We start from the raw sequence: 26,076 nt of genomic DNA, 5'->3' as shown, positions 1-26,076 counted from the left end.
TCTTGACTAAATGATATTGAACACAAATCTCGTTGTTGAACGACAATGTGACAAACACAGAACATTATAGGCTAAACGTCGACTTTATATACAATATAGCAAAAATGTGCCTCACAACTCAGCCTAACATCTAAAAATATGATATTTCCTGTAAGGTTATTTCAGGATCCAGTCACTTAGTCTCATCTTACCCATCTTACTTATTTATATATCTGCACATTGATCAATAGGGCAACATTAAACAACAACGAGAGCAATCATGAAACAATATTCACCCATTTTCTTGCAGTTGAGGACAAACATTTTATTTTCCTATAGTAAAACACAATTTCAGTTGAAATGTACAAGTTATTCTGCAAAATCTAGGTAGATGAATTCTCTTGTAATAAGATGTTGCTACCACTAACACATCACTGTACACAAAGCGGCATACTCCTTAAAACATGTATTACTAACAGTCATGTAAGTGCGGAGATAATTCAGTGTTTACTTTTTGGGGAAATAATGTAAAACGAACAAAGTTAGGATCAATTTAATCTATGCACAACACTTCTATAAATGCTGTTTTAAAACATCACTAGGTCGCAACAGGTTTAGAATAAATTGAGTCAGCTGCAACCAGCTTAAAAAAGTAGCAAAGATGCATAGATTTCTCTTTGTAGTGGTGACATATAAACTGAAATCCTTTCATATCCACAAATGCTCAAATCATGTATTATAAACATTGACTCACATGCTTGTTCATTGTATCCACGAGATCACAATGTAGAAATACTTTAACTATACACAGGTCAAATAATGCCCTACAGTAAGCAGGCAAGCATTATTCTCAGCTTTGCATTATTTTAAACTTTTCTGTCCTTCTGATTTCTTTCGCCAACTTCCGTTATTTATTTACTGCCTCCTAATCTTCTTTACATCTTCATAACTGCACAAATCTTCATTGCTTTTTCTTTCGTCCTTTTTGTACTCTTGCACTAACTCTTGTGCTGAGTTGGTTCTATCCCCCCTTCTCACACTCCTCATCAAACGTCTATGTGGCCATTTGGACCACCACTGCCTTCCAGGCTCTGTCTTTATCAAAATCCTGCAGCGTTCCATTGGCTGCATGCTGCTGACGGAGCAACATAGGAAGAGGGAGAAGGGGAGAGAGATGTCAATGTGCAAGGTGACAAAAAAACATTTAGATACATGATGTGTGAAGGATGAGAACACATAGAAAAACACAATGTGTATTTATATGTGTTCTAAAGAATATCATTTTACATCATAATGTTTACATGAGCTAGTGATGACAAATAAGATAATTAAATGGATCATTTTCCAAATTCACTAATGTCTCTTGTTGGAAGTGGAGAATCAGAAAAAGGAGAGGAAAATATTTGTCCATCTCTACACAATCACTGCTTTTCCCAATCTTACCTCATAGTAATGGGTTGTGGTGTGCATGCTGTCGTTGCACTCTGGAGCCCCCATGCGGAGCTTACTCTTGTAGGAGGCACAGTGCACCACAGTGGCTGAAGTAAGAATTGCCTGCACCAGCAGCAGCACCATCAGAATCAGCAGCAGGATGTCGTAGGATTGCTGGACCACACACACACACACACACACACACACACACACAACACACACACACACACACACACACACACACACACACACACACACACACACACACACACACACACACACACACACACACACCACACACACACACACACACACACACACACACACACACACACACACACACACATACACACACATACACACACACACACACACACACACACACGTTAGTAATTCTCAACGTTTCTCTTAATTGTGTTCTCCTGTACTTCTTGTGCATAATTATCTTGAGTCGTCTGGAAATGGTTCCTTGAAAGCCGGCATATTGCACACCACTGTGTTCAATTTCCACCTCTGTAAACTCACCTTGGCTGTAGGCACATCATTCAGGAAAATGTCAATAAAGCTGATCACACTGCAAGAAAGGAAGCCGGAGGCTGAAAAGAGCAGGGGAGACGTCACGCTGCTGATGGCAATCAGCACCTCCACCTGAGAGACACCCAGAGAAGGGGAAACAGGAACTCAGAAAAGTTTGTCAAGAAAATTAAACACCATAAATAGAAATATAGAAAGGCAAGGCTATACAGGTGTTACATTCATTCATTTACTTTATAGAAGTGTCCAACGTCAGTTAGAGACACCAAGATTGGTGTCACATGAGACATTTTTGAGGACCTGATCAGATTTTAGCAGCAACATTTTTGGGCACTTGTAAGGGATTTAAGGATGTTTTGCTGTGGCAGGTAAGGACAGAGTTTCAGTCATTGATACAGCCTCATCTCAGCTTGAGACACAATCTGTCTGAGTTTTCCTATGTTTCTCAGCTGGAAAAACAGGAAATGAATCAAACATAAGTGACTGTGCCTGGTCAAGTGACACCTCAATGTTCTGGGGTTGATGTAACAGAAGAGGAAAGAGAACCCATAATTGCCTGAAACAAACCGTAGCAAAAACTAGAGCTTTTGTTTTGGCTATAGGACATGATGTGCCATCCAAAGTTTAGACATTTTATACAGCTAATTTTGTTACATTTGGAGGCTAAAATAAGAATTAGAATTGAATATCATTGAAGTTGCAATAGGAGATACTTTAGAAGTGAAGGGGAAGCAGGAGAGGGGCAAGAACAGAGCCCTGGGGCACACCATAATACAGTTTTAGATAAAGACACTGACTTAACTAACTGCAACTGATACACACCTATCAGAGGGGTATGACGAGAACCATTTCAAGGCTGACCAAGAGTTACACTCCCAAATATGTCAATAAGGATACTGTGTTGTCTAATGTGACAAACTCTAAACTGGGATTCATCAGTACCAAAACAGAGAACTCTCCTGCATCACCATGCATCCAAATATCAAGAGGCCATACTACCTCCCTCTGAGGTCAGAGTCATTAAATAGATCAGTGTTTGTATTCTAACAAAGACTAACAGCTCAAAGTATATTATGCCGATCTCATCTAGCCTTTAAAATATATGAACCCTTATTTAATGTAGTAAACAGTCTCAAGACTGGGACTCAAACAACTAGCGTATTCTTTTGTACTCACCAGACATTTGTTGGGGTATTCTGACACGACATGACTGGCAATAGCACTTGGAAAACACTGCAAAGGATTAAAAACAAGACAAAGTTATGTGATAGGTTGATATTGATGGCATTGAAAAGGTTATGATTAAGTGTATGTTTTAGTAGGAAAAACTTACAGCAACAAGAATCCAGAAAAATGTGACAGACAAGTAGGGTCCAGGTAGCAAAGCATCCATGTTGAGTGCAATAATCCCTCCGAATACAGCAGAAATTCCCACAATTACTTCGATCACCTGCCAGAGAAATTCTTCAGGGATTGATAAGCATTGACACCAGACAGAGCTTTATGCAACAAAACTGAAATGAACTTACAGAATATGCTTTCAGGATTCGAGTAGGGAACACTGCAGGAGGCTGAACCACAGATCTGTCATATGTCACCTGCTAAAAAGTTGGACGTAGGGATGAGTGGAGTTAGGATGGATGAGTCAAAGCCAGAGGGAGAGTAGAAGGAGAGACACATCATCTGGGGAAATAAAAGCAACTATCACACATAAACACACACCTTCCTGTGGCAGCAGCAGTCTTCTGCAGAGCGGGCTGACAGGATGACAGTACTGGCCATCAACACCTCCAGCAATATCATCAGGATGAGGTTGAAGTTGATCTGAGAATAAACGTGGCAGGAGGGAGAGCACAATAGGAAGATTGAAAAAGGAAATACAGAAAGAAGCTTTCATTATAAAGATAACTTGGATGTGTAGTTTCCAATAAATTACTATGTTGCATTTACATTGACAGCAGAAGGGTTTAGGACCAGTTTACATCCAAACCAAACCAGACAGGTGGTCGTTACAGCAAATGTTGACACGTAGACCACCTGGAAATCTGACACCTTGAAAAAAACAAAAACATGAGACCTTCATTAGTATCAAGCGCCAATTGCTTCAAGGAATTTTCATTACAAATCCATTACAACATAATTATGTACTTTGCCCAAGGTTTGTTTACTCACTGCTACATGTCTGTTCTTGGCAATGGCAAAACTGGCGATCGCTGCAGGGATGCCCTGTTGGAGAACAGCAAAAAAAATGAATTGTTGAATTAATGTATTTAACTAATGTGTCACTGGCATTTTGACATGACAATAATCTAAACAATGGGCATCACCCAGGAAGCATTATAACCTATTATTTTTCTTCAAATCCTCAATTTGTCCTGATATTTTGTGAGTACCCGAAGATTTCTGGGATTTATAAAAGTAATTTTTTTTGCACTTCTCTTAGGTAATAGAACATTTGACCAGTGGTTGAGAGCTATCTTACCAATATAAGATCACAACATTTGTCACAACACAAGTCCAACAATTGTTGGTCCAATACCAAAGTTTGAATTAAAATGTCACATGAATAAATCGAATATTCATAATGGTTGGATTATTAAATGGATAGGCGTAAGATATTATATTGGTCCAGTGATACCAATTTTATAAAAACCATTGGATGATATTGCCTGCATTTTTTACATACCAATATGTATGAATGTATTAGGTAAGAGCAGATATGAATGTGTCTGTGATTGAGCTACGGTCACTTACAGAGCCGGCAGCACAGCGCAGGTAGTCCATGGCAACAGGAAACACATTTCCCATGTACAGAGAGAAACCAGATGTGATGAGGAGACTGCCCTGAGGACACATACGTGGGCATGCATGCAAATACACATATGATCACTCATAAATACGTTCAAAAGGTAAAACTCTACCATAATACTAACATTCTCTCACATAAACAACATAGCACACATATTTAGCCATTCATAAATCTGAACTGTTTACCAGATCAAACACAAAGCACACAGACATAATGCTGACATGTTAACTATTAACATCCAGCAGCCCCATACATAACCATTTGTAAACAGTTTGTGGTTACTTCTCTGTTACCTCAGAGTCACCGCTCACAAACTTGCTAAAGTAAGTGGTTAGAAGTTGCATACTGGAGACATATTGTTCTCACCTAAATTTGGAAGCACAACACAAGACTTCTTGTTGCCATCCCACTCAAAATGTCTAGATTGGGATACATCAGAATGAAAGATCACCCCAACCTTTAACGTTTGTGTGTGATGGACTGAATAAATGCACCCTGTGATGTGCCTCCTGTGTACCTCTCCCTGACCCTCCCCCCTCTCACCCCTAAGAGGACGCTGTAGAGCCAGGCCCTGTAGCTGAAGCAGGGGTGCTTTAGAGGCTCCGGCTGGGCCAGCTGCAGGTCACTGGCCCTCACGTCCACCGTGTAGCTGTCCCGCTCGGGCCTATACCGCTCCCCCCTGTCCGGCCTTCTATCCGTTCCCCTGTCGCTCCGTCGTCCCAGAGACCCCCCACCGCCCCTCTCCAGAGTGGGCATGTGGCTGTAGGTGAACTCCTCTCTGGCTGAGAGCTCGTCGGACTGCATCACTGAAACAGCTGGTGGCTGACTTCAATTATGGGATGGGAAACACACAGCGAGGATAACAGCCTCTGAGAGAAGGGAAATAAATGGTGAGAGCTGTGTGAGTTTAGGGCCTTGTTAAAAGTGTCTCCACAACCACCCTCTCTCTTTTTGGCCTGCCTGAGCAAAGAAGAAACCATTTATTTGATTTTCATCTTTTTCAAACTCTGTTTTCACATATTGCTTCCTCCATATTCACCTGTTGTTGAGTCTCCTGCAGAAAAGTTGTCCAAAATAAAGTATCCTTCAACAACTGAGCTCAAACCTCCTCATGGTAGACAGCTTGTTTTTGTCTGCAACTCCTTACTCTCCCCATCTCTCTCCCTCAAACTCTCTTTCAACCCCAACTCTCCTCCTCTATTCTCCCTCTCTCTCTCTCCCTTTACACGACGTTTCACAGAAACAGTACTGAAAAAGTAGTTTGAGCCCTTCAAAGCGTGGAGTCTGAACACATGGCTCTTGTGCTGCCAGCCCGGTTGGTGCCAAAGGGAGAGCGCCTGTGCATGACAACAAGGGGAGGACGAAAGGGGCTCGCTCAGGGGCAGAGTTAGCAGGGCAAACACCCCTTTTACACTCCCACTTGCACATGCACATACACATGCACATCAACCCACTCACAAAAAGGAACAATACACTCAGAAATGAGTGCAGGGCAACAACACAAAGACATACAAATTCCAGCTCATGGCAAGATAAATGAAGCAGGCACAGGGAAAAATCACATAAACCGTGAGCAGTGTCAAACAGTTGCCTTCAGAGTGTCCCCCTGTGGAGTTCCCCTCACCACTTCCCTTGTTGTTGCTTAGCACTCTGCTTGCACTGCACAAACCAGTAAATTAAGATGCCCAGCAGCGCTTAAGAAAAGAGGCAACAGAGACATTTCCACAGCTTAATGGCATGCTGTCCTGCCTGACACAGCTAATCTGATAATGGAACATTTCTGCTTAAACAAGCTTCTCCTAACTACTTATTTAGGAGTAAATTCTACTGGATGACAACATATTGTGTTTATTGTTTCAGTGTATAAGCATGTGCATGTGTGCACCTCAGGATTTCTAACAGTCTTTCACAGCGCAGCATTCTCTGCTCAGCATTGTTCCTGAGCAGCGGTAACCATGGTGACTCCTTAACAACTGCTGTCACCCTGTCCTCAGCCATTCAAATTCTTTGGCCGACGCACACACAACAGTTTTCTGGAGGATCGGAGGATGAACACTGATTAGATGAGACACAATCCAATATCTGGCAACGTAAAATAAATAAATGACAGAGCCTGTCTGGACCGGATTGTTCTCTCCCAGTAATTTGATTATAAGAGTTTAGCATTTCATAAACAACTAGAAAATATTAGTCAAACAAACCGTGTCCTTCTGTATCTGACATTTAAGTCACATGCAGAAAAATGAATTTTAATATCATGTTTGGCACTTGAGTTTTTTCAAGCAGCGTGAAACAAAGCCAAGGGCAACACTTATTAATGGAATCATCTCAAGCCAATATGAGTCTACTTTAAACAGAACTGCATAATGTAGGAATGAGTGCAGCATTTCATTAACACAGCAGTAGAGTTTCACTGCTCTGCTTTGACTATTTTCTGCAGGAGAGTGGGCCGGTCGAGGACAAGGCCGCGTCTGTTCTTTACGGCTTTGAATTGCTTTCTACCTGTCAGTCTGTCTCTCTCTGTCTGACCCTGACACCCCCCCCTCAACTTCTGTCAACCTCTCATCTGAAATTGCTTTAAACTTTAGAAACATACAGCGTAGGCTACACTGAAAAAACTGAAACCTTTATTTTAATGAAATGTATTATGTCAACACATTTCACACAACTGTATTAGTTTAGCAATAATATTAAGTTGAACCTAATATATATTTTTAAACTTAATATTATTTCAACCAATACAGTTATGTGATATCTGTTGATATAATACGTTTAAATAAAGTCAACGTTTCAGTTTCTTTAGTGTACTGGCACAAAATAACAGGTAATTCAATATTATGAGTAAAGAATATGGACTGAATTTTTTGTTTATGACTTATATATTTACTTATTACAAATATCTTTTGCAAAAATTACATTTGTAAGTTCCTCCGATTTAATAATTGTCTTCGGGAAGTCCAATACTTTTACCACGGTCCTTAATGAAGTTAAAAGGCATATACCTGTAAAAAAAGATAATTATTCCTGCACGATAGAAACATGTCTTTGTAGCATAAGCAAGCTAACTTTGTTGGTTTTAACTTGCCAATTAAATTATTTACCTTATGTTTAGACATTATGTGAAGAGTTTATAAAGTTTATGTCATTTTATTATGTTAATATGTTTCAGGCTCTATAAATGAGTGAACTGGGAATAAGGATTTATTTTCAGCATATCTATCTAAGACAGTGTTGGATTGTTTCCAGTTTGGTGCAACAACAAAAAAAGCTAAACCATGACCTTCTAGTGGTGGAGAGAAAAATAAATTCAAATTTGACATCAAACAGAATAAGAGCAGTCCGCTTGCTGTTTTGAGCCAGAGACTGCACCAGGAGAATCCATGAGCAGATTCATAGTATCCTTTATATTAATCTTTATAGAGGAAAGAGATATCAAGTCACACACACAGTATACAAGCCATGTGATCTCACAATCCCTGAAAAACAATGTTCCCAGTTCAGGACTAGACAGGCCTGGAGCCTCTCACACAAAGAAATGACGACACCATGTGACCATAACATTTAGTGACCCATGCTGATGACAAAAAGATCCTCACTCTACTTTCAGTCGTTTAGGCGTGGAACAGCTCTTCAAAGTAATACTCAAAACAGAAAAGAACGAAACACAGTCATCCCTCTGACATGCAACATTTAAACATAGATATTTAAAAGATGAGCTTCTTGTTTTTACAGCGATATCCAACAGTAAGACACATGAGAAAACATCCGTGGATATATATATATATATATATACACATTAAGTTACATTATCAATAGCTCTGTTTCTTATGAACAATATTTACACAGGGGAAGTCCTCTTTCCCACTCATGTTGCCCAAAGTCACATGGTGAAAGTCCCTCTTTGCATCAGTCACATTACAGCTTCTTGTCAGTTGTTTGTCTTGTTTGGCTTTAAGGACTAATCAGCACAGATAATGCAAAGTGACTGACAAATATACAAATAAGTACTCTGTACAAGTCCACAAGTTTAAGCAAGTATTCACAGCAGTTCTTCCTCACAGAGCCAGGAAGTTATACACTGATGGCTTATCACATTACGCTGAGGTTGTTCATCATCTCAACATTGTATTCTGATGCTGATTGTTGCTCTCCCTCTGTGTCTCCGTAGTACCACCTGATCCATTTAGTTAAACATGTAACACACAGACTGTTCTACTTAGCTGTATGAGGGACATTGTTACAGGGATGGGATGTTATTGGCAAACTGTGGCAGCTATCTTATGACAGTCATTGTATGTTACTTCAATACTAGTTGATAGATATCAACAAGGCAGACAGACAGAGTATCTGTGTAATGATAACAAAAGCTTATTAGCAACTGATGAGCTTCACAGAGATAAATGTCTTATCTTTTTCTATCATGTCAATACAGTGTCATGTCTCTGCTAAATATTCTCTGGTCCTGTGTTCAGAAGGAGATCAGACGATGGATCCCTTGGAGGAGGACAGGTGGATGGACTGGATGCGGATGGCCAGGGTTTTCTCCAGGTCCTGCAGGATGTCAGAGCCGGGGCTATCTGGAGGCGTGTCGTACAGCAGCTGTTTGAATGGCTCCAACTCGATCAGGATTAACATGTTCTTTAGGAAGTAGCCCTCTATATAGGACGCCAAGTCTGGAGCGCCAAGAAACTGTGAACAAAGTAACAATAGTTCCATTAGCGGACATCTATAACACCTTAAAGAGATAAACAGAAGTGGGGTTGGATGAGATATTTAAATCAGCGTATTACCAGCACTCCCCTAGCTTGAAGCAGCAGACAGTAGTCACAGCACAAACATTTACAGCGATGGATGGGGGCAGCAGCAAATAATGTTTTCTTTATGTTCAAAAATCTATAGCAATTTAAGTTTACACTGCATTTGGAAAATGTAGATTGCTTTTCCTCACAGTTCTTCTTTCCGACGCTGTTATCCATGCTCTCCTCAGGGCGACCAGACTCCATTGACAAATACAATCACTTCACCTTGTAGAAACGCGGGGTTGCTGGTCTACTGCTGTCTAGATCGGTTAGTTAGTTTGTGTTATTGTGGTTAGTTCAGACTCAACAAAGTTACAGAATAACACAAACTTACCAATGATGGCAGCGGCAGACCAGCAACCCCACGATTCTGCAAAGTAAAGTTATTGTTTTTTTGTCAATTGAGTTTGGTGGCTTTGAAGAGAGCATATAAAGATATAAACGCTTCACTTCCCTGTTGGAACGAGCTGTCTCACAGCGGGGAAAATATTCTAAATATAGCGTACACTTAAACTGATATTGTTTTCTTTTAGCTAAAAAATATATTGCTGCTGCCTCTTCAGGAGCAGTTAATCCGCTGTAATACACACACTATAGATACAGTAAGTACCTCATACAACCCAAATGGAACAACCATCTCTTAAACGTGTTTTACAACACAGCTTGTGTTTTCATCCTTTTCAGTTTTTGCACCTTGGTGTGGTTGTAGATCTCCACACAGGTTTCAGTGTTGATGTTCTTGGTGCAGATGATCTCACAGTGCCGCTGCAGAGCCTCCAGCTGGAAGAACTTGGCTGCAGACAGAAGCTGAAAAAAAAGCACAATCAACTCATCAAGTTTAGCGTCATGGATACTACTGTGCTTTTTGAACAGTGCAACATCAATAGGTAAGGTAATAGGTACTTGAGATCTACATCTTATTCATTATTCATTATTATTATTCATCTACATTCACAGTACAAAGGTTTTTAGTGTAACATTAAAGTACATTCTACAGTTTTGCAGTGAACGCTGTGCTAACAAGCCTAACCTCCATGATGTCAGTGTTCCTGATGTGCAGAGCGTCGGCCCCCCCCGCAGTAGAGATACTGCATCACCAGCTGAAAGAAGGAAACATATTGAAGCTTTCATACAAGGATGAATAGAGTAGGAATTTATGAAGGAAGCAGTGTGAATGTGAAGTTCAAGTGTGATTTAAAAGTTTACCATAAAAATGTGATATTTCACATTGCTGATTTCAATGCAGGTGTTTTCACCGCAAGGTCTGTTTGCAAGAAGAGTTTTAAACCTTGAGAAAAAAAAAAAAGACAGTCAAGTATTTGGTGTTTTATTCACACTTGGTAAATGTTTATACATCTTAATAGTAGCTTGTAGCATAAGGTGAGCAAAATAAACCTTGAACTACTGTTCAGTAATTGGTTGGTTTCAATTAGTTATTTTTTTCTCTGGGGACATTTAGTCAACGTGAGTGACAGATCTACAGTCCATTGATGACAGGACTGACTGTCATCAAAGAAACATGACATGAGTGTGAAATGGAAGTCCTGTCAGGATCCCCAGGGCAGGAAGAACAATGAGTTTATGGATCAGCAGGAAGAAATGCACAGTACTGACAGCCACAAATCAACACAGCATGTCAACTGTTAGGTCATTGCTGTATGAATACATTTATCTTTTCATATCAGAACTTACAGTTACATTTTCAGAGTTTTTATAGAAATGGAAGAATACTTGGGCATTTGAAAGCTGAATCCAAAGTGACTGTACCTGCCGGAAGCTGTGAAGAGCAGGACTTTGTGGGCGTAGAAAGGCTTCCCCTCCACCAAAAAGGTCACATCTGACATCTCTTTATTGTTCAGGAATTGAGGATCTGAAACCCAAGTGGCAAGAAAAACAATGCTTTTCTGATTATCAAAGAAAAAGTGGGGTGTACAACCAAGCCTTCTTGACAGTTCTAGACACATTTAAGCCACTTTTTTATTCTAGTTTCTGAACACTAGATGGCATTGCGTGCTCTTCCCATTTTCCTGCATTAACTCCAACCGGCAATTCAACAAAAATACATCAAAGAAGTGCTCATGTGCTGTTTGAATGCTGTATTCTTTACATTGTTAAACAGTATAGATTTCTCAATGAGATAAGCGGAATGGAAAAGGCCGGCCCTCACCCAGGCGTGACGTCTGCTTCCTCTTGATCTCTGCTAGTTTGGGGATGGGGTAAGGGCCGTAACACTGGGTGAAGATTGCAGACAGCTGCTGGCTGATCACCTCATTCTGACAAAACACAGACAGAGAAACAAAACATCAGCAGGTGAGGAGGAGAGCTGCTTGAGCGGGCGTTGCTCAGCCAATATCCAGGAGTTCATGTTATATAACAACACACAAGTACTAACTTTAGTGCTCCTCTCCTACACAAACATCCTCAACACAATTATCAGCACAGGGAGGGAGGAATAACTTCTGCAGCCTTGTATCACGCTCAGCATTCACCTTATTCAAGCAATGGTCCCAATGGGCCAAATACTCGGGGCTGCCTCACACCATTGAAAGCGGATCAGATGAATATTTCACACCCACAATTCCTCAGAGATTACTGTAAGGGGGACACCATCAGAGGCAGAGCTACTATAGGAGTGTGAGAAAGAGAAAGACAGGGGAGTGAGATCTTCTTCCACTTACAGCTAACTTTCCTCTTGTATGTGGGGATCTCAAACTAAAGGAGAAGGGGGGGGGGGTAGTGCCATTCAGCTGTATCAGCGGTGCGCGACACTACAACCCCCACGTGTGCAGTCAGGCTGCTTGCTCTCACTGAAGCATGACGCCAACAAACAGCTATTAACAACCAACCGTTCCACCAGGGACACAAATGCACTGAATTGTTTCAAACATTTACTCGCAATACACAAAATGTATAGATCCACATCTAGAATAGATATAACTTTGGTGAGGGGTTTGATCTCCTGTAAATGCATAAGGCTTTAAGGCACTATCAAACAAAAACAACTAAATCAATGTGTATTGAAACTGAATCATATTTGAAGGAAAACACATTTTCTTCTGATGTCAAGCTCTGTCTTGATTATCTTTGGTGTCCTGATTGACAGAAAGCATTACTTGTTGTTTATGTCACGCTAAGCTCTAACTGCTGCCGTCAGCTAAGTTAGCTGGCTGCCAGGACTGGGAGCTCGGGGCACCGGGGGAGTCTTATTGTTTACAATGTAAGCTTGTTGGCGAAAGCTTTGGGAGATAAAAGGCTGAAAGACAGATGACATACTGGACCTCCTTGCTGTAGAAATTGTAAAGAAAATGTTCTTACTATGTCCCGTGTTGCACTGTCTTGATGTTTGTCATATTAGCAAAGGTGTTGACTACCTAATCATATAATAAATTACTAATCTATTCAGAAACAAATCACGTGAACCGCAGTCCACCTTTATGACAGCAGTTTCAAAAGCAAATTGCATATTTGATATATATATATCATATAACCTGCTATATTTAACTCAATCGTTGAATGGAGGTTTCAGTGAGCCAAAACCAGCAGACAATGAAATATGAACAGACCCTACGTGTCTCAGGCCCTCATGGTGGAGCAAACAGTGACAGGGGTCCCTGAGGCCCCTCATAGAGATCAGGGTCACTGGTCCCCCCATTCATCAACCAAGACAGAGACAGGGATTGACGCTGCAACAATCCACTGAAGGCTAGGATGAGTGTATAAGTGTGTGATGAGTGTGTGTGTGTGTGTGTGTGTGTGTGTGTGTGTGTGTGTGTGTGTGTGTGTGTGTGTGTGTGTGTGTGTGTGTGTGTCTGTGTGTGTGTGTGTGTGTGTGTGTGTGTGTTTTTGAAATACTGCTGGCATGGGGTTGCACACGTAGCAAGTCTCTGCAGGTTTGCTTGTGTATTTTATTTATGTAAGTGCGTGTGTGTGTATGTATGTACTGCAGTCTTTTTTATCATATCAGCAATGACGTCAGCAGAACTACGCCAAGGCAAAGGATGCAAAACAAACAGAGGTGACAGCCCGGATGATGTGCTGTTTTAAATCTAATACGGCCCACTAAGGGGATCATGAGCTTAGGTAATGAGACAGGGCCCTGATCTAATGAGAAGGAACGGAGAGGAGCGAGGAGGCATGTCATAAATCATTATCATTCTGGGTTATTGAAATTGAGGAAGCCTCCGGAGGTCTGTCATTCTCTGTGAAGCTGAAGACCTGACTGTCTTATACAAAAAGACATTAACTCAGCAAAGAGAGATAATGTTTGAAAGGTTAGATTCATAAAATAAGACATTTAAAGGATCAAAATGTAGCTTTTGAGGAAACAATGGGCTTCAATAAGGCGCTCTCTAAGAAACTCCTCTCTAATGAAGATTCTGACATAACCATTTTCTTTTTGGGATTTCTATATATTTTTGAAGAAGTCATTTCATTCTTTTACAAAACAATGGTATTTTTAAGAAAATAAATAAGAATAAATGCGTAAAAGTGTCACGTGGATCTTCTTTGGTGCTTATTTTATATCTATATATTTAGTAGCATTTGTTTGGCTTAATCCTCTCAACTTTTTTTTGATTGTTTAGTAGCCTTATTCACTATAATCAGTACTCAAGTTGTAAAAAGAAATCAGGGGGGATGGTGGATTTTATCATATGGGGACATAATTTGTGCTGATAACCCGCAGAGGGTGGGAGACCAACCAGCATAAAGATCATTATTATACTCCTAAAACAACATGCATGTTATGGATGTTCAGATACTCCTTTCATTGCTCTTGACCAAGGCACCTCAGAATTAGAGTCGGTCCCCGGCTGCCATGGCACCACTAACATTTAGGGTCAAATGCAGAGGACAATTAGTGCAAAATCTTTTTTTCACTTTAATTTAAAGGGGGGGAGGGGATAAAAAAATGTGGTTATAATGGAAGTATATGGTACAGATCTTGTAGCTTAACAGTCCCTCATTTATTATTCAGATGGATCAACTGATTATACTAATAATAAAGTCAAAATAGTTTTTAGAATATTGAATTATTGTGTATTTTTTCAAAAAAGCAGTTACTGGTATACGATCAAAACTGGTATCTAAAGGGTTACATTTGTATGGTAATTAATTAAATCATTATGTAAATTCTTCATGAAAAATTTGAGGAAAACAATTAGAAAAATATTGATCCGTCATAATTTTATTGCAGTTCAAATACAAATATTGTATGTTAACATTCCCAATGTTACTTTTTTTAACAGGGCATTAAGTGCAAATTGAAATTGTTTACAAAATATGAAAATATATTAAAAGATTATACAGATAATACAAAATAGGACCAATGTTGTCAATGGCTGCCTACTCCACTCTCCCCCATCTCATAGAAGTTTCCAAAGATTTTCATAATCATGCTTTTTGGTCTCAATTTTTCTGGCTCTTGCTTTCGGATTGTTAGCTAAGCAATGGCTTTGAAGCCAAGTCTTGACATATACCTCTGGTCTGAACTTGTTCAGTGGAGGGCCAACACACTTGATGAAAAGCAAGGCTGACATGCTTTTTACCTCTAGGGAGCTTCTAGTTGTGGTTAAAATGTTCATCTGACTAAACCCACGTTCACACTCAGCTGTGGAGATGACCAGAGTGTTCACTGCTTGAAGGAGGGGTTTCAGCTCTACTGGGGCTGGTGGTATCATTTCATCAACAGTTTTGAGTCTTACCAGCTAGCTAACACGAGAGAAAAACGTAGCTAAACTCCAAACTAAGTTGTTATTGCTGCTTATCAGTGGCGGCGCTAGGGGGTGGCTACTTGGGCTCAAGCCCCGGATGTTTTCTGAAAAGCCCCGAATGGTCACAAAAATAAAAAATGTAACGTCTCGGGAGTAATGTGCAGTACCGGAGTCCACCAGAGAGGCATCCGCTGCGGGACATTAGCCTGCGTACTGCGTAGCCTGCCCTGAAGTAGAAGTGATCCTTCCTAGTGCCTGACGAGTTTTAAGCTAATAGCCTATACAGTTATGGATATTAGAAAGTTATTGTCATTGAAGCAGGCGCCACAAGCTGCAGCATCAGCAGTATCAGCAGCTGACAACAATGTCATCACCAGCAGTCAAGAAATGGATGATGTTTCAGGTTTGTGAATCTAATGGTGATATCTGCACTCTGGCTGACTGAGTAAAAAGTGAAAAAGAGTGATGTAACGTTAATGTTATAGCTAGTAAACATGGAGTAACCACACTAAGTATACCCTTATGTTAGTATGTATGTATACAGAACATGACTAAAAAGTATCCTAAGATGTAACGTTAACCCTTCATACCTCAGTCTACTTTTAAGACACTAAAATAACGTATTCCATTTTTTATTTTGTTTTCGCTTGTGGAATTATACCGGCTCTCGTTTCAGTACACATAACAACGGAACTGACAGGCAACCCTCTGAATCAGACTCCGATTGGCTGTGACTGCATCCACTCAGAGTGTCTGATTCAGAAACGTGACTCTTACACATTTTTTACATCACAAACAAAGATGGTGGATGAGAATAGATCTATAAAACGATAAGCAATGCGCCAGAATCAAGGTGAGACTATCCGCATCCTTTAAAACTCTACGCACATTCGTTTCATCTTAATAAATAAACGACTATTTGAGTGAGTTAAGGCATTAGTTTGCTTCATTAAAGGGTGTTAATGAGTGTTCTCCAGTGCCTTTTGTCTGCTTTAAGGTGTTATTAAGGTAGGGTTAATGTTGCTATCAAAGTGCACCAGATTGATGCTTTCAACTTCAATATTTAAAAGAAAATCTTCCCGGGGGAGCATGCCCCCGGACCCCCCAAGAGGAGGCGATGACCCCCCTAAAGGATGTTCGGTCCACCCCCAGGCAGGGGTATCACTGTACCCCGGATCTCCTACAATCCTAAATCCGCCACTGCTGCTTATGTCCATAGATTCCACCTTTGGTGACTAAAGTAGTGAGTAATGACTAAGATTACTGATTCTTGACTTACCTGAAATGTTATTTTTTGTATTTTTAAATATGAAGTCCCTCAGATCGCGTTGTCCTCCTGGTTGCTTGGCCATTGTGATGACCGTTACCTGCGCTTCTGACATCGATCAAACAGGCGCATCACGGCGCTCTGGCGCCCTCTAGGGTACTCGCATAGTATAGCGTCAGTGACTTGGTAAAAATGTCATTGCGTGTGTGCGTGCTCCCTCGCTCACAGTATTTTACTCAAAATGCGCAAAATTAATGTTGAAATAGCAGTAATACCAGTGCCACGTTCATTGATAAAATTACATAAGAGATGGAAAGGGGGGATGGCAGTTTTAGAAGGGGGATGATTTTGACCATTTTTATTTCAGGGGGGATGCCATCCCCCCTCAACTCGAGTACTGACTATAATGGGTATTGGCTGGGCATTTACCTGCTACTACTATCAATGGTCACCTGCTTTCAATTTCAAAGGACACTCATTTTCATCATTAAACAGCTTCTTATCTAATATGCCATTAATCTGTTGGAGACCCTTTTAAGGACCTTTCTCTGGAAACAAGATCTGAACAGAAGGCTTGGTGGATGAAGCCAAAGTTATTAGCAGCATTGCAATCTACCTTGCTGGCTCTAAGGATCTGGAACATGAGTGGCAAGCCATGCGTGATGAGCTCCTCAGTGTACTCCTCTTCCTCGATGCAGCTGAACTCTTTGAGGAGACCTTGGATCAGAGGTCGGCGTTGCTGATGGAAACACGTTCGCAGAGACTCCATCCAAGTGTGTAAAGTCCATGGAACCCCTGGGAATTCATTAAAGGGGTGAAACAAAACCAAATTCACACACAAATATGCAAAAAGAAGGTATAAATGTTGCATACAGAATATGATTATGTCGAAAAGAATGCTTGTTTTAAAGAGTGTTTGCAGACACTAACCGAGGCTCCGTATATCTATGGTGATGTCTACATGCCCATGTTCTGAACTGTGGTACATGGCTTCTTTCAGGGCTTTGAGTTTGGCCTTCCCAGTTCGGATCAGGTCAATGTGAGACGGACTTTTAGCTTCCAGCTCCGAACCCTCTGCCAGGATCTCTTCCAAGGATAAGACGTCCCCTTTCCCTTTCTCTGTATGTGACAGCAGCTTACGAAACACATTTCTAGAAGGACAAAAGCACAAAAAACAATTAATTAATTAATTAATTTATCCTTACAGATTATAGGACTATTTTGAATTGCTTTTTATTTCACAAGTCTCCAGGCCAATACAAACACAAGTGGCAAACAGGTGCATTTGTATAATTATGCAAACTTATAATAAAAATGATGTGACTGAGTTATGGTCATTACGGACTTGCCACGGCAATCTATAATTAACTGCCTCAGCTATGATTGTTATTACTTCATATAGCTCAGTTTTAATTAACATGTATGGCTGGATAAACAGATGCTTAGTGCAAATTAATAGACTCAAAATCCATGGGGCAAAAGGCATTTTATGCACATATCCATCTTAAAAAGCCCGTTTTTTTATTTGCTAACTGTCACTTCATAATATACAGTATAGCAGCCCAACCCTTGTAACCTGTGAATTGCTGCCAAATAGAGTTAAATACACTGGTGATGTGTACAAGATGTTATGAAAACTTGTACAAAAACTCATGGGGAAAACTTAGGTAAGGCTCTATTTTACAGGTCAGCTGCATTTCAGAGTAAAGAAATACAGAATGTTAAAATATATATAAATACAAATATTTCATTCGTCATTTAGGAAAAAACATTAGTCGCTACACATTCAATTAATAATAATTAATTGCTAGCATAACGCAGAGTCTGCAGTGCATTGCAGTTAAGCTGAACAAGAACAAATTAAAAACCTGTGTGAATTAAATCACTGTGCAACAAAGCATCACTTAATACTGTTAAGCAAACGTGCTTATAAATATTAACAGAAAGTAGAAAACTAACATGTTGGACTTGACACAGACAGAGGTCTGTGCAACATGTTGAATGTGAATATGACAAAGCAGTGGAAGTTCTTTTATTTAAAAATATGTAAATGTTTAGTCTTAGCACTGTATATTATGGCACATTGAGACCATACTGTTATTCAGCTCAAATGTGTCAGTCATTCAAGATGGTTGTTCTGTGTGTTAGTCCCGAACATGCTCTGGTGAGATTGTGTTTTTGAGCATAAACAAGATTATATGCCAAATACAGTTCGGTGTTCTTGAATATCCTCTGTTTATTCACTCGGGAGTGTGTATTCATGATGGAACATGAATGTGTTTGTGTGTGTGTGTTGCCCACCTGTGTCCATGGGCAGCTGCCAGACTGTAGGAGTTCAAGTCTCCCTGCGGCGCGGTGGAGATGCCATTGCGGTACATGGTTCCCACCATGGGGTCCGCCCCCCGCTCAAGCAGCAAACTCACAAGCTCAAAGTTACCTGAGCATGACAAAAAAGATTGGCAGAGCTCACACACAAACAGTACAATTAAACCAGTGAAATGAAAGTGAGGCAAACATGTCACGCATGCCTGTATTTGTCTTTATTTCTCTAGCACCCAGGTGCCTCTGAAGTGGTAACGCTGACAGGCAGGTGTTGTTATCAGACAGCTGAGTAATAAGGCCTAACCAAACCGAGCGAGGCCTGCAGTGGAAACGCGCCATAAGTGGCCAGCTGGTGTTGTCAGCTTGCTACAATACAGTTGGACAGGAGGCAGGGGACAGGAATCACACTGTGTCTGTACCTGCAGCAGCAGCCAGCTGCAGCGGGGTCTCTGTGTAGTTCTCCATGCCGTCCTGCAGGGACCCCTCCACACTGGCTTTGGCATCCAGCAGCAGCTGCAGAGGCCAGGTGGGGGCACGGCAGGGTACAGAGTGGAGACACAGGTACAGGAGAGAGGAGGGGTGGGGAGCAGAGGGAAAGTCAGTTGGCTATAATGAGATTGATTTTAAGTCAGGCTTCTCTCATCTGTGACTGTGTCATGCAAAATAATGTGTTTAGAAAGTTGATATTTAATTTACAGCCAACCTTCAATTTTTAACAAATACTTTAAACTGTTGTTCTTCAAATACTAAAAATGTGCATGCTTCCTCTATTGAAACGAAGAAGAATATTTGCTTTCTTGCTGAGAGTCAGACAACTGCTATCACTCTCACATCTTCACAGTAGCCTAATTTTTAAGCTAGCTGGCAGCCAGCCTTAAAAGTTGCTTTTAGATTAAGTACATTTTAAGGGATTAAACAAACAAGTAATATGTTAATTGCTGAGCTTTAGAGGTTCTGGTAGGCACTACTTTACCTTTGAACAGGCATAAGCTATCCATTAACCCCCGTTTCCGGCGTCAGTTAAATGCAATGTAATGTAATGTTTCCTGTCTGTATGCTACATTTAGGCTAAGCTAACAAGCTACAACTTCATATTTACCATACAGACAACTTAATATAATATTTAATAACAATACACTTTATGGTTTACACAGAATTTAATATTATTAATGTCATTCTTTATTTTAAGCTGATGTCCTCAGATATGAAATTGGAGTGGCACAAAGCTTAAACGTTTTTTTCTATTTGAATATAATGATTCAGAATCCAGATGGATCAGAGGCCAAACTGAATTAGTTAAATGAGTTCGATAACAAATTAGACCGCTGTGTTTCCACTTTCCACTTGCTAAATGCAATCCATTTGCACAAAAATGGGAAATTAACAGGACACATTTGTTCAGACCCAAACATTGACTGGATAAATGCCCTCATTCAAGATGATAAGGTCAATTTGTACATCACACAAACAGAATCAAATGGTAACAAAAGAGAGACAGGAGAAAACTCGTAGCGGAGAACCATTATCATCATCACCACCAAAGGCTTTGATGACAACGATGACCAACCATGAGCTGAAGCACAACGAGAGGTCATGATGAGAGAATCACATGTGAGGAAGGACGTCACTACCTGCACCACGGGCACATGTCCGTGTAACACAGCGAAAGTGAGGGGCGTCGCCTGCCGCGTTTCGGGAAAGACTGAGGGATGCTTGTGCACTGAGTTTGGCACCTGGGGAAGGGACACGGGTAGGTGGGTTGGGTAAGGTAGGAGTGAGAAAGGTGGGGGAGAGAGATACGAAGTCATTAACACTTCTAAATGGCCTACGGAGCATAAGACAAGCAGCTGCAGGGAGGGGGCGGGGTGGCAGGAAGCACTACGGGAGAAACTACAGCAATTAATGAGAAACCCCGGGGCTGCAGGGGACATCTTGTCTCTTTGTTCGCCTCCTAATGAACACGATTGATTGATCTGTCTGGTTACTCCAGGTAATAATAGTTTCACTCTAGCGCACATATCTGATAGGGAACTGACCGTACCCCTCTGAGGATCATCTCTCTGGTCAGTGTGAAATTAGTAACTATAAGTCAAATGACAGCATGACAACTATGAAAAACATGAGTGAAGCACAAAAGGAATTTTTTTCTTAATGCTGTTTTTGCAGGAGTGACATGAAATGAGACAATAATGAAGACAAAACATTTAAGTTTTTTCATCTGCAATACAACATAACAAATTCCACAAACTACGATGTTTGTTTTAAAAATCATAATCATAATCTTGTATTACTTTTTCAGTAGGCTAACGTTTACTTATAGGTAAGTTGCTGTGCTTCATAAATGTACTTTAAGCCATTTGTACCACCCTCCTTCAATTTTGATATAACAACACTATGGTGCCTTAATTCCTAAAGCATATATTTTATATATTTTTCAATAACCCTTCCATTTCAGTTTTGAGAGATATTTCATAAGCATGAATCTCATTTTAAGAAGACAAGGCAGGTGGTACTGCACCTGTTTATATTAGCATTTAGTAGTTCTGAAATTGAATAACCCAAAATTACTTTATAGGCAAATTCAGGATATCAGTGTTTTAACATAATTTCCCCTAAACTTAAGATATTCTTTTCACTACTGTGCCCTGTATTTACAAGACATTGTATACATTGTGATTCTTTACTGTAAACATTTTTATTTGTACTCAATTAATAAAATGACACTATGAACAGCAAGTTGCTTTATGTAGGGTTACCAATGTGTTACACTTTAAGATAATTTAAAGAACAAAAATCAATTCAAGGCATGCAAACATGTTTGCACTTTGCACACATCTGAGCCAAGCAACATCTGTCTTTAACTTTCAAAATGTAACTAGGTTCAAAACCAGATGCTTATAAAGATTTTGAAAGCAGGTCTTTTTATTTCAGCAGACCGTGTGCTTTGTGCTTTGGCCAGAGGTCATGAATGCAGTGGACTGCAAATCAACTGACACAATGCCTGATGGGACATGTTGTTGGTGACTAAGGAAAACCAGGATCATGAGGCCTGAACTGAACTCCTCTCTGAAGTCGGCACATTCAAAGGACGTCATCGAAATTCTCCGCAGACTTCAGTTGGCTTTAAGTAAGCCGATCTTTATCACTTATTTTCCCTGACTGTGACTGTGTCATGTTTAACGCTACACACAATCAAATGCAAATGAGTTTCATAGCACAAGTAATATTACATCTGTTTTCAACATATTCTCTAATGTGGCAGAGCCGTTATTGCCTCATGATCTACAGCTCTTGTTTGTTTAGCAGCATGACACATGAGGGAGAACAAACGAGGGGAGATGAAGGACAACATGATTGCTTTCTCCAATGCAATACAACACATACAGTATTCACAAACAACCACTTAAGAACTAACATAAACATATAACGGAACATTATGAAGATTTCAAAAGTTGTAACGTCCTTGATTTAAGCATTGCTGATGTCTCCCACTAAAATGACATTTCAAAAACACTGGGTTAATCAAAAACTAGAAACTTAGAAGGCAATGTGTACTCTTAATGATAATCCTTCCTTCATTTGACTTTGATCTACCCTATGTGGAAAACCAGAAAAGCATTACAAACGTAATTAGCACTGACCTCGCTGTTAATATCAGCCCCCGCATCCAGCAGCATCTGCACCATGGCCTCGTCTCCACGGACACAAGCGTACATCAGCGGGGTCATCCCCTACACAAGCACAGGTAGAGAGAGCAAGGGAAATCACATTGTTTGAACAGTTTTATTTTTAAACACCAATTGGCATAATCATATCCCAGGTAGTGGCATCAGATTAGATTAGATTCAACTTTATTGTCATTGCACCGAGTACAGCGAAATACAGTTTGCATTCGTTTTCAATCAACTTACAGAACAGAACAAATATAAAGTGCAGGGTTTAGACATATATAAATAAATACAGATGTAATAGGTAATATATATAGTTATATGTTATAAATAGTACATAAAGACATTGTTCAAGACAATTGCATGTGCCCACATTGGACTTTTTGTATGATTTAGATATTTCAACCTAATGTAAAGTTTAAATGAAATTAGTACCGGATCAAGAAAACAGTCTGGATCAAGCAAATGGTAAAGAATAAAGTGACATTCTTTTGCAGGGTTATTTCAATAATGTTGTCAGACACTGATAATAACAATCTAGCTCTTTTAGTGAACTCATATTGAAGATGTGGAATGGCTAGTATTACATTGCAGCCCGCTCAATACTGAACCAATTAAGAACATGGTGTCCACATTAGTCACTCAGACACAAACACAAGGGAAAATATGGTCCAGGTTGACAAATACCAAAGTCCCCTTTAAACCGATTTTACCTAAAGTATTACAAAGCACCACTAAACCTTTGCTATTAACTTGTATCCTTGACAGTTCCACTCCAGGCACCTTGAGTCTTATGAGAGTAATCTTTTTCTATTGATTGTTTTAAAGGACACTATACTGTATCAATATCTCCTCTGGGCCAGGGTTTACAGCACAGAAAGGTGCCGAACCAAACTTTATACTCTGGTGGGGCCGGTCTTGATGTAATGCAGAGCACCTTGGCAGGAAGGCTGCGGGAAAATGCTGTCAGAATGAGGTTTAATATTCATGACTGCATTTGCGCAGAAAATGTAAAGATGAAGAAGCCATGCAAACAGAATGCTCTGATCCACAGGCTGTGTGTGTGTGTGTGTTTTTCTGGATTCTTGTTGCTGTAAGTTTTTCCTACTAAAACATACACTTAATCATAACCTTTTCAATGCCATCAATATCAACCTATCACATAACTTTGTCTTATTTTTAATCCTTTGCAGTGTTTTCCAAGTGCTATTGCCAGTCATGTCGTGTCAGAATACCCCAACAAATGTCTGGTGAGTACAAAAGAATACGCTAGTTGTTTGAGACCTCAAAAACTACTCTAGCGAGGCCTTTAACCTAGAACTGGAGAGCCTGGACTGGTCAGATGAGCTCAGTGGTACACAAGTTGAAGAAACATGGCTTGGTTTCAAAAACAAATTCTCTGCAATACTCAATGATTTGGCCCCCCCTAAGAACAACCAGGGTAAAAAATCGCGCTGAGCCATGGATGCACTCCGGCATACTGACCGCCATGAAAACCAGAGACAAAAAATGCTCTGAGTTTCATAAAAGTCAGTCAATGCTTTCCAAAAGCACGAGCAGTGAACTCCAGGCCCACGTGACTGAACTCAAAATTGAAAGAAACAGACTAAGAAATGACGTAAGCTCCATGATCAAAACTTCCAAAAAGAATTTCATCAATGTCAAAACTGAGGAAAACAAAAATAAACCCCGTGAACTTTGGAAATTACTCAATAACCAGCTTGGCTGCAGTAAAAAACTCAAAACGAGATTTTCTAACTTAAACATAAAGACAGATAACAGGCTCATCACAGACAAACTGGATGTGGCCAAGTACTTGAACATTTTTTTCACAAACATAGCCACAACTCTTGTAAATAAATTACCCTCCCACTCAGGGCTTTTTGGAGTAGATCACATCATGACCTACTACAAAAACCTAGGGGTACGCAAAGATGATTTCAGTCTAGCAAGGGTAACAACAGCAGAGGTACTCATTAAACTGAGCGCCCTCCAACCTAACAAGGCCACTGGCCACGACAATATCCCCTCCAAATTCCTCAGAGACACAGCAACCGCCATCTCACCAGTCATAGCTCACATAATTAACCTCTCCATAAAACAGGGAAAAGTACCCAAAGACTTCAAAATTGCAAGAGTAACCCCCCTGCACAAAAAGGGCAGCAAATTGGACCCAGGCAACTACCGCCCTGTTTCTATACTTACCTCCATCTCGAAAGTCATGGAAAAAATAGTATATGAACAGGTCGAAAAGTACCTCGCGGAAAAGAAACTAATCTATGAATTTCAATCTGGCTTTAGAACATCCCACTCCACTGACACATGCCTTCTTTATTTGAGCGACCACATCAAACAAGAGGTGGACGAGGGCAAGTACTGCGGCATGGTGATGCTGGACCTACAAAAGGCTTTCGACACTGTCAATCACCCCATTCTGATTGACAAGCTAAAAGCAATTGGTTTTGATAAACTATCGGTGAGCTGGATGCAATCCTACCTGGAGGGGAGAGAACAGATGGTGGAGGTAAACGGTACTCTGTCCCCCCCCCCCCCAGTGAGCTGTGGTGTTCCACAAGGAAGCATATTAGGTCCGTTACTGTTCCTAATTTATGTAAATGACATGTCATCAGCATGTGACTGCAACTTGTTCCTGTTCGCGGACGACTCAGCCCTGCTGGTCTCTGACAGGAACAGGTTGCAGGTTGAAAAAACCCTCAGCTCCGAGCTCGGCAGAATCTGCACCTGGCTCGCCGATAATAAATTATCATTACACCTGGGTAAAACAGAGTCCATTCTCTTCGGTTCGAAACATAATCTCAGCAAATCCGACGACTTCTCAGTTGCAGTGGGCGACATTATTGTCACAAGTAAGAAGGAAATTACATACCTAGGATCTATTCTTGAGGCAAACCTCTCCTGTGACAAAATGGCATCCAATGTAATAAAAAAAGTCAATCAAAGAACTAGATTCCTATACCGGATCTCCTCTCTGGTAAACAAAAACACCCTGAAAACTCTGGCAGGAGCACTCATTCAAGGGTACTATGATATGCTTGCACGTCATGGTACCATAGCACCTCCAAGGCGCTAAAAATAAAACTTCAAACATCGCAAAATAAACTGGTCAGACTACTGCTTGACCTTTCATCTAGAACCCACCTCACCTCTGCCCACTTTGACAACCTAGGATGGCTTAGAGTAGACGACAGAGTACAGCTACTTGCAATGGGCCTGGTCTACAAGATCCACTACACCTCTATGGTACCCATGTACATGTCAAAATTCTTCCCAAAGGTCAAGGAATACCATGATCATAACACCAGAGGGAGCTCCACAAATCATGTGAAACCCAGATTTGGCACAAAAAAGGGGGAATACACGTTTCGCAATTATGCCACATCAAGGTGGAACGCTCTTCCCACAACTGTAAAGGAAAGTAAAACTATACTTACCTTCAAAACCTCTCTTAAGAGCACCTTCGGGGGAGAGCATTGCAAAACTGGCCCGGGTAATGGTAAAAATCTCAACCTGTCGTTCAATGGACAGCTTCCCCCCC

General features: G+C 40.5%; 2 protein-coding genes across 5 annotated transcripts in view; both read right to left on the bottom strand.

The window, feature by feature from the left end:
* Positions 1-278: 278 nt before the first annotated feature.
* On the bottom strand, positions 279-6,073 carry mlc1 (modulator of VRAC current 1). Of its 4 annotated transcripts, XM_034223317.1 has the most exons (12): positions 5,793-6,073; positions 5,297-5,622; positions 4,699-4,788; positions 4,117-4,170; positions 3,895-3,996; positions 3,667-3,768; positions 3,474-3,545; positions 3,278-3,394; positions 3,121-3,177; positions 1,936-2,058; positions 1,423-1,584; positions 1,034-1,114 (listed from the first exon to the last, which is right to left on the bottom strand). In XM_034223317.1, exons 2-12 carry the CDS (start codon positions 5,555-5,557, stop codon positions 1,034-1,036), a joined length of 1,221 nt encoding a protein of 406 aa, XP_034079208.1. In that variant the 5' UTR covers positions 5,558-5,622; positions 5,793-6,073. The 4 variants fall into 4 exon arrangements, with proteins under 4 accessions (XP_034079209.1, XP_034079210.1, XP_034079212.1 ...); XM_034223318.1 differs by lacking the exon at positions 5,793-6,073 and having other exon boundaries at positions 279-1,114; positions 5,297-5,557; XM_034223319.1 differs by lacking the exon at positions 5,793-6,073 and having other exon boundaries at positions 279-1,111; positions 5,297-5,557.
* Positions 6,074-8,136: 2,063 nt separating this feature from the next.
* btbd11b (BTB (POZ) domain containing 11b) overlaps positions 8,137-26,076 on the bottom strand; it is a 108,033-nt gene continuing 90,093 nt past the window's right edge. Inside the window, 14 exon segments of the mRNA XM_034223407.1 lie at positions 8,137-9,442; positions 9,887-9,922; positions 10,246-10,359; positions 10,583-10,630; positions 10,632-10,652; positions 10,759-10,840; positions 11,320-11,422; positions 11,720-11,825; positions 17,147-17,325; positions 17,461-17,681; positions 18,832-18,967; positions 19,272-19,365; positions 20,484-20,585; positions 22,494-22,583. Coding sequence (XP_034079298.1) covers positions 9,233-9,442; positions 9,887-9,922; positions 10,246-10,359; positions 10,583-10,630; positions 10,632-10,652; positions 10,759-10,840; positions 11,320-11,422; positions 11,720-11,825; positions 17,147-17,325; positions 17,461-17,681; positions 18,832-18,967; positions 19,272-19,365; positions 20,484-20,585; positions 22,494-22,583 — 1,542 coding nt within the window. The 3' untranslated portion in view covers positions 8,137-9,232.

This window comes from Gymnodraco acuticeps, unplaced genomic scaffold (genome assembly GCF_902827175.1).
Source record: "Gymnodraco acuticeps unplaced genomic scaffold, fGymAcu1.1, whole genome shotgun sequence".
Lineage (NCBI taxonomy): Eukaryota > Metazoa > Chordata > Actinopteri > Perciformes > Bathydraconidae > Gymnodraco > Gymnodraco acuticeps.
The sequence above is the reverse complement of the archived record's forward strand: the minus strand, read 5'-3'. Positions and strand labels throughout refer to the sequence as shown.

Coding starts and splice junctions, on each gene's coding strand:
- mlc1 (XM_034223317.1), bottom strand. CDS start 5,557: ATGCAGTCCGACGAGCTCTCAGCCAGAGAGGAGTTCACCTACAGCCAC. Junction 4,789..5,296: donor TCTACAGCGTCCTCTTAGGG/GTGAGAGGGGGG, acceptor ATGTGTCCTCAG/GGCAGTCTCCTCATCACATC. Junction 3,769..3,894: donor TAAACCCTTCTGCTGTCAAT/GTAAATGCAACA, acceptor GTTTATTCTCAG/ATCAACTTCAACCTCATCCT.